The sequence below is a fragment of the Vigna unguiculata genome, chromosome 6, assembly GCF_037176805.1.
Source record: "Vigna unguiculata cultivar grain cowpea cultivar isolate G323 ecotype 2 chromosome 6, ASM3717680v1, whole genome shotgun sequence".
NCBI classification, from domain to species: Eukaryota; Viridiplantae; Streptophyta; class Magnoliopsida; order Fabales; family Fabaceae; genus Vigna; species Vigna unguiculata.
Window position 1 is genome coordinate 48,657,393 of NC_140797.1, and position 15,433 is coordinate 48,672,825.

The 15,433-nt window shown below is 32.0% G+C and overlaps 1 protein-coding gene across 1 annotated transcript; it reads right to left on the reverse strand.

The window, feature by feature from the left end:
* Window positions 1–3,240: 3,240 nt before the first annotated feature.
* Window positions 3,241–14,504, reverse strand: LOC114187131 (calmodulin-binding transcription activator 2-like). The gene is made up of 13 exons (XM_028075263.2): window positions 14,334–14,504; window positions 12,946–13,065; window positions 12,257–12,372; window positions 11,998–12,086; window positions 11,404–11,446; window positions 9,726–9,858; window positions 9,252–9,377; window positions 8,845–9,149; window positions 7,362–7,895; window positions 5,644–6,335; window positions 4,842–5,424; window positions 3,827–4,150; window positions 3,241–3,736 (listed from the first exon to the last, which is right to left on the reverse strand). Exons 1-13 carry the CDS (start codon window positions 14,371–14,373, stop codon window positions 3,623–3,625), a joined length of 3,219 nt encoding a protein of 1,072 aa, XP_027931064.1. The 5' UTR covers window positions 14,374–14,504; the 3' UTR covers window positions 3,241–3,622.
* Between the last annotated feature and the right edge of the window lie 929 nt (window positions 14,505–15,433).

Consider the following 15,433-nt stretch of genomic DNA (forward strand, 5'->3'; position numbering starts at 1 on the left):
AATAATAGAATGATTACAAACAAGCACGAGTGTCTAAATTTGTTCAAGAAAAGATATTCAGACATCTCATCACACAATGATGAATATTTGAAATTCAGTTGATGAATTTGGACTGTAAAAGATTGAAAAATGGATAATGAATAAGACTTTCTCCAATTGGAAAAGAGAAAAGAAAAAAAAAAGTAAGTGGATGTGCTTATTATTACAACCATGAATAGGTCAACTCCCCGTGATTGCATTGCATGCATTGGTTAGTGCAGTGTTTGGTGGATCAGTGAATAGCACAAAGCCAAGTCAAATCCCATTCAGATTTGGTACCACAACAAAACAATAGGAGAAGTTATTTTTGCTTAATTCTTAAAATGGCTACTCTCATTGTGCCATGAGAAAAACTAGAACCTTTAAAATATGGTAAAATTCGCGAGACAACCCGACTTATCACGGATTCAAGTTAGGTTGAGTTGAAAATTTTTCTTAAATCTCAATACGGGTTGATTTTGACTCGGTTCATGTAGAACCCAGCTCTCTCGGATTAAACCCGTGGTGAGCCAGGTTGGCTCACCAACCCACAAATAGATGATCACACAAGTATTTTTTGTTAAGTTGAATTTTGTATTTGGGTCAAGTTAGGTTATTTTTTTTAGCCTATATATAGATAATTTGTATTTTTTGTGATTTTAGTTTGTATTTGGATTGTACTGAAATTTATTTAGATTTTAATTAAAATTGTAATTTAGTTTTGACTGAAAAAATAAAAATAAAATGTATCTTTTTTAATTAAGTGAATTCATGAACCAACCAGTTTAATCCATCTATCCGTGATGGATCGGCAAGGTTCGAATTCTTTTTATTCGTTAATAAATCAACATGTCACCACTTCACACGCGTGGAAACAAACAGTGACCTAGGTGTACGAGGTGGGGTTTTGCCACATGTACAACCCGTGTTGATGTCTCCTCCTTCTCTGTTTCTGTTGCTCTGTTACACAAAAACAGATGAACTTTTCCTGTGCTGCTATCAATTATCTTAAACCAACGGCAACAAGAATGCCAAAACCATACTACACTCACTTCTAAACTACACTGACAATTATGTCACTATTTGTAATCAAATATAATTGTAAAGAGTTATATATTCTTGTGGTTAAAAGTGTAGTCATGAACATTTTTTAGTATAAAGTCGATTACAATTTTAAATCAAATATGATAATTTAATTTAAGTTGTATATGTTCTTAGTAAAAATAGTCATCAATCAAATTTATCTTGTCAAAACGAGTTATTAATCTTGAAAGGTGGGATCTTTGCGATGTAATTTTTTACTTAGACGGACAGTTAGAGAAATAAGATCTCTTCAATATAGTATACTCTTATATTTATATTTTTTACAATGTGAAAATGTGATGTACTTTTAACAATTTTATGTAAATTGTTTATGATGGTTAAATATCTAGTAATCAAATATTATAGATACATTAGCACTTGTGTAAATCATTTGGTTGAATTAATATTTAATTATACATACAAACAATATTAATATGTATCTTAAAAGATCAGGAAGAAAGAGTTATAAAAAAAATTAAACTTTTTTTTCGTATGATAAAATATTCCAAACTAGTAACAAATCAAATTTATTGATTTGGTAGATTTAAAGGAAATATGATAAAAAAAAAGTTGTATTTCTCTAAAACGAATAAAATGAGAGTTTGAATGTGTAAGAGTTGATGAAGGACAATAAAACTAGTTTAGTATTATCACATCGTACAATCAAAACAATTTTTTTCTTTCAACCATATAATAATTTTTTTTTTTGTTTTTAAATTTCATTCAAGTGTTAAAATTTGAATTTGAGATAATGTCCAAGAAATTCAATTAAGCTACATTTCAAAATTGATAACTTGCCTCTAAGTTAGGTGAAGCTAAAATCATGTCAGTTAGTCAAAATTAGATCAAGGGCAATCATGCTTGAAAATAACACGGGATTTGAAACAATAAAAAATTGGTTTTGAACCTAAATTAACACTTTATAGATTGAATTCAAAGTCACTTCTCCATAAAAAAAATAAAAATAATGCAATGAGTATTTATTTATGGAATCTTATGAGCAGTAGAGAAGAATGCAAAGAGGATTTGATTTGACAAGACTGAATCAAGAATGCACACTGAGTATAGTTGACCACAATAACTGCACTGTTGCTATTTTTTTAAAAGAAAAATGATACTTTAACAAATTTTTTAAATTAGATTAAAACTAATTTACTATAACACTATAACAATTCTTTTAGATTAAACCTAAGTCGAATTACCTTATTTTGAATAAATGAGCCCAATTCTTTTATGATAAAAAAAAGCATATGTTATTAAAAAATTATTAGAATGAAAAATAAATTTTAAAATTTCTATCAAAGTTATAAAAAAATATGCACATCAAAAACCAATTACAGGAATATATTTCTTTTTACTAATTTTCATAATGTTATGAAAGTTCTCTCTGATATTCTATCACATTAGATTAACTGTTACATTTGGTGGGTACCATTACAAATAACCATAAGAAAAATATTGGTTTTAATAATATAAAGTATTACTACAATACGAAGAAGGAATAAAATTATATTACAAATAGATAAATATACTATGATTTAAAAGAAACTTCAACATTATTAATATAAAAATACTAAATAAATGATCAGGTGGAAGAGAATTTTTTTCTTAATTATTAAAAAGCTATCTTATTATATTTATTTATGTATTTCAACTATAATGTGGAGTCCAAAAGTTATTTTTATTTTATTAATTAAGAGTCATATGTATATTGAATTATTTGGAAGGGATATGATGTATTTCAAATTAGACGACTTGAATATTACGAGTTTTGATTTTGTCCCCCGTGCTTTCTATATCTTTTAATTTTTCTTTTTGGCATGAGTTTAAATTGTGTCTCCTCATGCTTTCTTTATCTTTTTATTTTTCTTTTTCTTTATGAACTTTTCATGTATGTCAACCTAGTTAAAATGTTAAGATTTTATAATAATGCCTAAAGTGAGTTTATAAAATAAAGTAATTAATATTCAATTTCTTTAAATTTCAATATCCCACCAACATTTTACTGCAAGAAAAAAAAAATCACTAAAAAACAATTCCTTCACTAGGAAAAACACATATGCTTACAACTAAAATGGCATGGTGCAGAAATAAGACTAACCGATCAAAACGGAATTTAAATAGTTCAGCAATAAAACAGGCCTGATAATTAGCACTTAGTATATAATCACATAATTTTTCCGCCACTGTGGACTTTTGTACAAATTGCAGTTTAATACTTTAGCAAGTTACATCATTATGTCATGACCCCCAACCATCTATAAACAGAATTATCCTGTTATACTAATTAAACCATAAATAAAATAAAAAAAACATGTTTCATTAGACTACAACATCTGAACTGTGAAACCAAAGTGCGTGCTAGGTATCATAATCTATTTATACGCAGCGTTGGATACAAGTAATTTTGATCACAAATATATACATCAAGATGATGTTAGGACTCCCCAGTGCATGCGAAATATAGGCAAACTGGCCCCATGTATTTACAGAGGTGAAGATGGGAGTAGGCAGCGCAGGGTCAGTTAAATGCTATAGGAATGAAATTATCGTCTTCTAAAAGCATATCAATATCAATTAAATCCTCCACACCATCAACTGTCCCTTCAGAACTGGTCAAACCCTCGTTAGGTCCCTGCATGATATTTAATGGCTATGAGCATATCATATCATGAACCCAAATATTAATGACTCTGTAACCACCCTACCAGAAGTTAGCAAATACCTTGGTTTGACGGAAGTCCTCGACAACATTTAACAGACGTCGGTATTGGGCACGTGCCTCTGGATACTGAACCATGGACTTCACTCTTGATAAGGCCTTTTGGATCTTTTCTTCCTTTTGTTTCCGTCCCTCCTTGAGGAAATCATAATCATCTTCTTTCTGAGAATCATTTTGTTGACTGGGGACTTTATTAAGCGCATCTGGTCGAAATCCACGTAAACCGCTACCCTTGCGCCTCCAACGTAATATGACCTTTTCTAGGATCCCCACAGACCAGATGATTGGTTTATACTGTTTCCGTACCTGGTGACCTCTTATATGGGCCTTCATACCACAGAATTCAATAGTCAGTGGGAGTAGCATGTCATGTGGAAAAATATATGAAAAAAGAAAAATGAAAAGAACACGACAGTCTATTAAGTAGTCACATTGAAGGTACTAGTAGCACAGTAGGGAAGGGCAAAGTTGATTGCCAAACATCAAGTTCACACCTAAAAGACTCAGGCCATAGATAATTGAACTAAAAGCTTTGGGTGTCCTCTGAATACCATTTCTGGTAGCTTCCTAAACTAAAAAAGAATGCAAATATCAATTTCCTTTGCAGGTAGTGACGGGCGGGTAAGGAAAGACTTGTAAGCAATAGTGCTATGTATAATTGCCTTTAAGACCATTAGGAGCTAAAGCTTCAAGCTCATGATCTTATGACTGTTAAAACACCAACCCACCAAGTAAATGCATGTTTATATTTTGGATTGTTTTCTCCAAATTTTGACAATCCCAATGTGTGACCCACATGTATACAACGGTTAAAGAAGGAGAAAAGAGATGAAACAGTTTACAGGAGCATCTTTCCATTCTTTTTCCTGAGATTGTATCAATCAAAATCTCTCCAATATAATTGATACAGTGATTTGATGAGAACTTAAGAACATCCAACAATATTCTGCTTTACTTAAAAAGAAAGATGTACAGTATTAAAAATGAAAAAATCAATAAAAAGAGCAGATAACCGAACCTGGATTTTAACAACTCTTTGCCGAATCATCAAGAATTCTTTTCTCTTCTTCCAACCACGAAACTTTTTCTGTATGTGTATTGCAGCAGCATTGGCTAAACCATGTCCTTGTCCAGATTTGTAAGCCCTGGAAGCTAGAAGAGACAAAGCCTGCTGATCTGACAATCCAAGCTCATCATCACCTTCATACTGAGTTAACAGCTTCCTCTGAAATGACTGCATTCTGAATACTTGATGTATACGATCAGCAGCTTGTGTTGCATTTCGGACAGCAGTGAGCGAATCCTTGAGGCAGAGGGCATCTGGCATATCACCATAGAGCATAGGTGTTGCAGTTCGTTCTGAAACTGTCTGCACCACTTTCATTCCTGAAATTTCTTGCCGACCACCTTTTTGATCATCCACTTTGAGGGATTCAAGATTCTGAGTTAATGAACACTCAGCAAGAAAACCAGAGATTCCTTTGTGCCCGTTTGCAGAGGCAAGATCTGCAGCTGGTCTACCTAACGGAAATGCAGGAGATGGATCTGTCACTGCTCCACAATCTGCTCTCATGGAGACCAGGAAAGCAACTGTCCGTTCTCTGAGAAGAGGACAAAGAATAACAAGAAAAAAATTATGTTATGCAGAACACAGTATATTTGAGAAAAAACCAATTTTGTGAACAACTTCACCCTTGATATAATGTCTAAAATATGAAGAATATCAGAACAGTTAAAGAAGGTTCAACCAGATTACAAGACGTAACTTATGCTCAATGACTGTACTCAATAGAGAGGGGTAAAATCTCAAGGAACTTTACCTGCCACAGAATGCAGCCCAGTGAAGAGCTGTCCATCCATTCACATCTCGGAAGTTGATATTAACTCCAGCAGCTATAATTGGATTTATGGCCCAGTCGTAACCAAGAAAAGCTGCTAAGTGAAGCACACCTTGCCCACCCTCATCTAATACATTTGGTCCTTTACCATTCTCAGTTACTTTGTGAAGAAGCCATGAGTACAACTTCTCTTTAACCTGCCTGTGAAAAAGATGCTCCCTCACCATGTGTTGGGATATATCCAATTCTGTAGTTGGTTCGTCCTTAATAGAATATTCCTCTTCCTCTCTCAGTGAAATAAGCTTGAAAATTAAGTTCCTTTTCTCCATATCACCCTCAAAAGAATGGTTTGAAGGGTTCACTGGCTTTAAAGTAAGAAAACTCTCCAGTCGCAAATGAATCTGCATTTCAGTTGAACTGCCAAAAAATTCTGCAAAATCTACACTTCTAGCAAAGCCTTCTCTGAAATCGAATTCCCGCACTTCACTACAAGCTAGCCTATTGGAACATGTTACATAGAATGGGACCCGTCCAACTTTATGACGGGGAGCTTGACAGCACAAAATTCCATCAGCTAAAACCTCAGCTGGAACCTCAACTTCCCCAAACATACAGGACCAGTTACATGTTGTCACCTCTGGTTGACTCCTCAAAAATGATCCAATAATCAACACCTATATTTTTTAAACAGGATAAGATGCCAATCAAACTATATCCGGTTTTTGTTCATTTTATCAAGCAACATTGACTCAATCTTGAATAAAAAGCAGCAAATCCAATAATCATATACAACATACAAAAGGAGAGGGGAAAAAGAATGAAGATTGTCAGATGCGTTGAGAAATACCAAGATGTAGAAGAAATACAAATCGAGAACACTGAAAATGATATAATTAACAGCTATATATATATATATATATATATATATATATATATATATATATAGTCACAGTTTTATAATTCTTTTACTTTATAAAATGATTAATACAGAACATAGACCATATTTATAATTTTTTACATACAAGATTAACTAAATATACGTATAATCCTAATCCATTACCTACATTTGATGTGCATACAAAATTATTATCAAAACATAAATTGTATTTGAATTATTACACAAATATGTGAGAAAAATAAGTAGGGAAATTATGATAATGATCCAAAAAGCCAGCAAAAAAAAATGAGTAACAGAAAGCCATAAAAATGGGCAAAAAATTATTTAAATAAATGGGATACAAAATATAAAGTTGAGCAAGCATACGAGTGAAAAACCATGCAAATTGCAAACAGTGAAAAACTGTGGTGGATTCATTTAAAGGAATAAGATAAACTTCACGCAAATGAGCGGGAAAATAGAAGAAAATAATCATCTCAACGAGGTAGAAAAAATCATTCAAACAAGGGGAAAAATATCTTACAAATAGGCAAAAAAGTTGGAAATAAGCAAGACAAGATTAATTTAAATTAACAGAAAAATAGACTGGAAAAGAAAATCATATATATTATATTATAATATATTACTTTATTCTATTATAATATGTATAATTATATTATTTTAGTATCAACATTATTTTCTAATAAAATATTTTAAATATAGAAAATTATATTAATACAATAATGCATAATATAAAAGAAGGGTTGGAAAATAATTGGAAGGGAGAATAATCATTTATATAGATTTTCAAATAGATCAGTACCTCAATATCTAACTCAGCATAAGCCCATTTAGGTGAAAAATCATTTATACTAAACAGTTGGTCCTGAGAGAGAGATGGGCTCAATGAGCTATCATCTATCACATGCTGGCATTCATCTGTACTCCATGAAATACCAGGTGTGGACTGCATATTCAAATCAGCTACCTCTCCTAGTTCTTTAGTAACCCACCGAGAGAAACTATCAACCTTCTTCAAGCTCTCATCTTTGTCCAATAATGTACGCTTCACAGTTAAGCCATAGTTGATAGATTCTTCATCAAGAACTTTGTTTGCAGAATTGGATTTTAGAGTATGTTGAGATTGTCCATCTGCATGCTCGTGTGGATAGTTTTTCTGCATAGGCTGCTCTTTTGGATCACCATTAAAACTGTACAGGATCGGAGCAATTTCAGAACTTGCATTACGAGCTTCATACCCTAGTAAATTGGTCCCATAATCAGATCCAAAATGCAGACCAAATGATTGATTCTGCCTTGACATTGGCATGTCTCCCGAATTGTCTTCAAAAGGAATCTGCATCAAATCAAATAACAAAATGAGTAGTTATATTTTTTGGCTAAATCTATTAAGTAATTAGTAGTTTGAAATTGCATACAAGAGAAACTGAAGTTAAGAATATCAGCTTCAAATTAAGCAATCAAAAGATAAAACAGACACCAAGCCAATACCCAATAATAGCCACCCAATAAGTTATTTAGGAAGAGTTCAAGCTAATAAAGTACATATATCAACAAAAGATTGAGTATGGATACATATGAAGAAACTGTACTCTAGAGTTATATTATAGCAGTTCTGAAGTTCAGAAACAATTCAAAACCTTTTAATATGACACATGCAGCCCAATACCAGATAGTCCACTACAGCTGTCATATTACGTCTTTTCCATAAAGAAAAAAGGTGTTTGGTTCGACAAAATGCTATCCTTTTCATTTTCTAAGAATTTCCTTTACTTTCAAGTTTTCACTAATTTGAAAATGTTTTTGTTTAGATTTGCTTATCATGTTCTGGTTTTCTTCAAAAAATATTTCCAGTGTAATTTGTAATCTTTATTTATTGAATGACCTCTAACTTGCAGCTTGTGTTCTGAGACTGAAACACTCATATTGACGTAGAACATACATCCTAACTTACATGCATACCAAAACAATATCCATCTGACTATTTGATTATAAGGCAGTGTTATAGGTCACAATCAGTTCACGAGATGGTTTGGAGAGAATGCACAACTTGAATGGACAGAACTAGTTATTGTCTTATTGAAATGAATGGTCCCAAGTTTCCAAGAGAGAGAAAGTAATGAATATAAAGACATGAAAATCTCAAAAATGTCATTGCATCAGTATTTTTGAAGATATTGAATTTGTTTTAAGAAATTGAATATATCAAACCAAAATGAAAATGAACAGGCCCTAATAGTCGCAGATGGTACTGGTAGATATACTATGCAGATAACAGTATGTACCTGCCAACTCGATTGGAAAGACTGAGAGCTCTCTTCTTCCTCGGTGAGATCACTTTTGCCAGTTAAAAGGTCACCAAAAATGGTATGTTCTTGTTCAAGACCCATTGAACTAGGAGGGATGGAAGGAAACGATGCAAGAGAAGGATCATTATGCAATTTGGCAGCGCTTTGCAAGACAGTGTCCCATGGTGCCACGCCATGTGCTTTCTCACCATCAAAATAAGGAGTGTCATTTCCTCTAAATTTATCCCCATCGAAAACTGGGATATAATCTGTTCCGGAAATTGATGACTGTCCATGATCACCTAAAATTTATTGAAGATATATGGGGATAAACATGTGTCAAAGATTGCCTAATATAAGTTACAAAATACCTGAGACAACCAAAATGGAGAAAAAGGAGAAACCTGAAAAGGAACTCGTATCATATGAATTGTTCAAACCAGCATCAATCTTTTCTGGCAATGGACCATTCCCTATATGTTGTGACCCATGTAATGGCCGCAACCCAGAACTAGCTTGGTAGACATCCTCTGGAAAAAATTGTGATCAAAAAATTTAACTGTGATGAAATAAATGGTCCAAAGTATTACCCAAATATTTGTTGTATCAGTGCACCAAGATAATTAAAGTATAGGAGAAGAAAAAACAAGGAAAATAAAATAAATTTCTCTTTAAGCTAAAACTAATTTCTACAGTTTAATTTAAATATAAACTATTATTAACGTACCGAAAAACCCATTTCCTTTTTCCTTCCTGTTTTTCTTTTTTTATACTTTTTTATGGAGAAGTTTATTCCAACACATTCTTAACATGTTAATTCACTTCACAGACAACATAAAATTTTTCAAACCTCATGAAATAAATTTAAGCAGAATTACCAGAATCAGCATCTTCACGTAAAGACATTAAACTGGATGATGGGCTGATGGAATCTGTGCTAAGTGAAGTAACCTTTTGGGAATCTGGCGGGACCTCATCACCTTCAGTATTTACTACAATATTTTTGTTACCCTGAGAAATAAACCAAAATAAATCTATGAAAAAGTAACTCATGCACTCAAGGGAATTAAGATCAGGACTACAAAACAAAGATTCTTCTATATTGAACAGCTCCAAAGTCTTCCTGCTTGAATTCAAGAAGAATATTAAAAGAATAGATTATGAGATCTTTTAAAAAAGGATGGTATGATATCGCCAAGAGTGTTTTTATCACCATACGGCAGAGATGCAATGCAACTTTTGACTCATAATACTAGGTCAAACACAAGCACTTTCCCATTCAAGCAATTGAGCACAGACCACTGGCTCGAATCCAACCCATAAACCCAACATATATACATACACCCCATGACCCTTTGGGAATAGAATCCCCTCCATCTACGGGAATTAAAAAACATAAATAGCCTTAGTTTCTCTGTTCAGATGGATTTTGGAATCAACAGTGCCATTATAGCGCCTGATAAGACCACCGTTCAGCCTGCTATTTGGTCTTGCAACAGCCACTGTACCAAACCATCGTGCTACAGCAGCTCACGTAGTGGGCAGGGGCCACTTTGCACTAGACACCACTAATTAAAACCCTGCTTGAGAGACCTATAAAACTGATTTTTTTTTTAAATGATCAAATCCTAAATTGAGCATAAAAGTGTGTTGTTTAGTTATTGTAAATTGACACAGCCATATCCTTTCATGGGTATGTCTGAACGCTATTCCCACATCCTTGCCCTGTACAAGAAAACCAATCCCACAAAAAATGTAACTATACCCTATTTTGGTAATTTTTTCTATAATCACTTATAAAAAAAATTAATGAAAGACGAAATAAGTTTCTCTTACTCAATAAAATTAGATTGTACATAATCTGTAGAAACTCTCTCATTGTAACTTCAATGAAAGTTTATTTGAACTTATAGAAGAAACTTGTTCGATTTTTTCTTCTTATTTTCTTCTTCTACAAATGCTTACAAAAGGGTTATCAGAACCCAACCACAAATACAAACAATGTCCTAATTAAAAACTTGAATATAATCTGAATGCATTTAATTTGATAATTGGAAGTGTGACCATCACAACTTTGAACTCAAACTCTTCTAATGGCACATTGCCATGCCAGTAGGTGATACTAAAAGTATTAAAAAATTGACATTGACAACTGATCAAATTGAACTCTTTCGGTGGCTGCTGACAGTATGAAAAAACTCATCCTGCATATACTTTCATTAACTCCTTTAGCAACACTAGTTAGAGCTATGGTTATTAGATAATAAAAAAAAAAATGGATGGCAATAATATCATTAATCATTCATGATGGCTCAACATAAACTACAAGAACGGCAGCTGCTTCATTCTTTCCCTTTCAACTGCATCATCATATTTTGTAAAACACCAAAACTCAAGCTATAGAGGAAAAATGCTCTAACAAAAGTAAATAATAGATAGAGTCCAAAACCTAGAAATGAAAGAGCTATAAATGATAAGAAAACACAATCATTGGAAGGTAATAAATAACAAGAAAAGGTAATAACAGCAACAAATATAAAGAAATGAAGAAAATACCTTAACTTCCAAGTAATGGACAAATACTATGTGCATCATATCCCTGGAATGAAAGAAAATTAACAAGAAAACCATTTCCAGATTAATTATAAGACATGAATATCACGGTAGATGTAAATTGAAAGCTCATATTAGTAAAGATGCGGCAAATTATTTAAAACACAATAAGATTAAAAAATGCCATCTGCAATTTGTAGATAAAGAAGAAATTACATTAGGAACAAATGGCTGAATTTGATGATCACAACTAGAGGTAGGATAAGAAATCCTTCAAAAACATTAAACACAAGAGAAAGGGAAGAAAGATGCAGTAAAGCTTCTCAACCAACATGTCTAAAGCTAGAAACTCCTTTGAAGTATAGAAACACCAGAAAAAGCGAAAAATGTAACTCCAATGCGCTACTCACTAAGCTTGACCGTAACGAAACAACCTTAAACACTTTTATCTATAAATTGACATGAGATATGATACCAAATGTACTAATGCAGTACTTGGAAAGAAGCTTACAAGTAACAAACACATGAAATATGACTACAATTTAATGTCCAAGACAACTTACACAAAATATTGTATGTAAATTAATTCATACTCACGGTTCTAGCATCCAGTAGCTTCGCCTTTGAAAATTTTCATTATCTTCTCCATGGGCATAGTAGCAATGCAACACATCAACACTTCCAACCTAAATTTGCTTAAATGATGTTACAACCCCAGTGAATAATTATATAATATTATAGAGACTTTCTTTGCAATTAGGGAAGAATAATTGAAAAAATTCCAATCATCTTATGCATAAGTTAATCTTTTACAGATTTGATTAACTATAAACACAAAATTTAACCAAATTATTACCTTCAACTTTTCATGAGCTTCTTTCACAGTTTTTCCATCCTTTTTCTTTCTCCAATTATGTCCATCCTTTCTAAAGTACCTCAAAACCTTTCTATCAAATAAAAAAAGTGAACCACCTGAAATTATGAAATAAAAGTCAAAGTAATGTCTTTGTAAACACAAAGTAATGATATAGGAATATGATTAGAAGCTAAAAGATAGAGTGAAAATAACAACAAAGCAAGTTATAAGAAAACAACAAAATACGAATAATAACATCCTAAATCCTACTGAATTGTGACGATTATGCAATAAGTACATAAGGTGCTTTTTTGCTACCAAGCTTCACGATTTTTTTTTTTTACTGAAAAATAACGTGCCTTTATTCATTGAACTGAAATAAAGGATCTATCGGAACATGAATACCTTAAGTTCAGATAATGAAAAATTAAAAAACTTCATACAGTTTTAAAAATAATTAAATTCAGTTAAATAAACTTAAGAAGGAGAATACTTCCATTTTGAAACACATTGTTCAGCACCTAGAAAGATATGATTAATTCAGGCCAAAATGTTCATGAACACCAAGTTGCACCAAACAAGTCAAGGAAAATCATTTAGTGAAAGCTTCTTGGGCAATTCATCTAATCCATATATAAAAAGTATATACTGGTGCAAATTAATATATAAGTAACATGCAGTAACCATACTTGGTGGCCTGTTATGAGGTTCTGAAGTGATTTGAAACATCTGATAATTACGAAGAATTTCACAAATTTCTGCAGGTCGCAACCACCGATGCTGGGCTTCAAATTGTAATTGTTGAATATCTGCAAATTGATATCAAGGCATTTGGTCAACTATTTCATTATGAATTATATCACATACAGAATACAATTTTCAAGCAAGCTTATAAAATCAAATCATGGCCGTAAAATTCACATGGATCATAAGAACATTTTTGTAATAATAGAATAAAAATGAAACATAAACTGACATATGAAAATAACAGCTAATGCCATTCACTAGTGCAATTTCGAGGTCAAAGTATCCAGTACATAAATTTAGTATCCTATAAGCCAACCCCCAAACAAAATCAATTAATCCACCAAATATATTCCTATCTTCAGATTTGTTTCTTTATGTGATTATTTGAAACAGCATAAATTGTGTTAAAAAAAGTTTAAAATAAAAAATACGAGATTTTGACCAAAAAAACTGCTTTGATCAATGTTGTCAGAATCAATCTCTTACATGAGACCGGGAGGGGGATTAAAGATGTAAATTGAAAGATGCAACCAAATGAAGCAAGATTACACACAAACATGTCCATGTGATAAGGAAAATATTTTATAAGTAATAACGTTGAACTAAGCTTGAACTCAAAATTTATATCCGTAGATTTATATGGGTAATTTTCGTTATGCTTATATTGACCCATAGAGGAGTGCTACCAACCTACTCTTTAGAACGCACTCTTTCTTATTCGTAAAAGTTTATAGGAAAACACAATCATGACATAATCATAATGCTCTTTTTAGTTGTATTTAGTTTTCTTTTTTGGCAAGGAAAATCCCTCTAGTGCATGTGCTTTTTCCAACAAAACCATTTAGAAATAGTTACAAATTTGGCAATACTACTAGGTTAGCTAATTTGGGGGGATTGAAGCTGCATATTAGTTAGTTTCACCACTCTGGATCCGAAAAAGTGGAAAATCGATGCAGTGAAAAATCGATGCAGTGAAGAAATACCTATGAATCATTCATATCACACAACCCTAGTTCCAAATACGCTGTAACACCTAAAAAGGCGTAACAAGACTCCAAAAAGTACCAAAATGGTAATTTCCCCAAATCAATTGGGCACAGTTTTAGCCAACCTCAGTAAGGGCCAAACCTTAGGTCCATTCATTAGTCAAGCCATTAACAGTACCTGACACTTAGACCCAATAACAAGAATGCACTCAATGAAGTAAACATAGTTCAATAGCTGAAGCTCCGCAACAAGAAATTGGGTCGAAAAAACAATTGAATTTACAGGATCGAAACATTGCACGAGAAATTAAAAAGCAAAATGAAAAAGGCAATTAGAAAATGACCTAATGGACGACGCAATCCATAAGCAGCTCCCTCCGCCATGGCGAAGACTGAATCTGAGATCAACGCGAACGACGAAGGACGAGAGAGACAGAGACTTTTTTTCTTTTCTTTTTCTTTATTTTTTTCTTTCCCCCTCAACTCTCCAGTGACGTGATAAAGTGAAAAACTGATACTGTATTTTTGGTATTTATATTATACAGACTAACGTACTGGCTCACACACATTTAGTAGTATAACTTTAATTATTAATTAAAAAATCATAAATGTTTATCTCAATTTTTTGCTTAATGAATTTCATTTTTCATTTTAGATTTTCTGATTAATTTAAATATTAAGAAAATTAGATTTGCAAAACAATGAGGTCATTTCTGCATAAATATTATATAGAATTATTAATGCAAAAAAATAAATCAAATGTTAAAGAAAAGGAAAGTTGTGTTTAATAAAAATAAGTTATGCAAAGAAAAAGTATAAAATAAAATAAAAAATTGCAAGAAGCGGTTATTTTTTGCAAATGGGGTTTGACCTTTGAGAGACCAGCAGTTGAATAACGCGTTAGGAACAGGTAAACCCATCCCGTGATGTCTCAATCTAAAATTGACGTCATTTTCTATCTTTCCATCTATTATTTTAAACTTTAATTAAATATTTTTTTATTAAAGAAAATTACAGCAAATAAAATAGTATTATGTAATGTTAGATATAAAAAATAAATAAATTTGTTTCACTATCAAATATCAATAAAAAACAATTATAATTATAAAAATATTGAATAATAATTTAATTAATTTTAAATAATTATGGAAAAATAGAAATAAATAAATAAATGCTTGTCTTAAAAATTCATTTTTAAAAAATAAAAAATTTAGGATGTTAAATCACTTAATAAACGAAATATGTCTTAATAATTTAAGATGTGAACGAATATTGGAATCAAATAAACAGAACTACAAGGTTTACTTACTATTGTTTTAATTTTATTCGATTTTTTCAATTTCATCATAATTGTTCCGATATACCTAATAAGCCTCATATCGTTTAGAAATTAAGGTCAAGCACCGTCCGAGGAATTTTTTAAGGACAAAATTATGACGGAGTT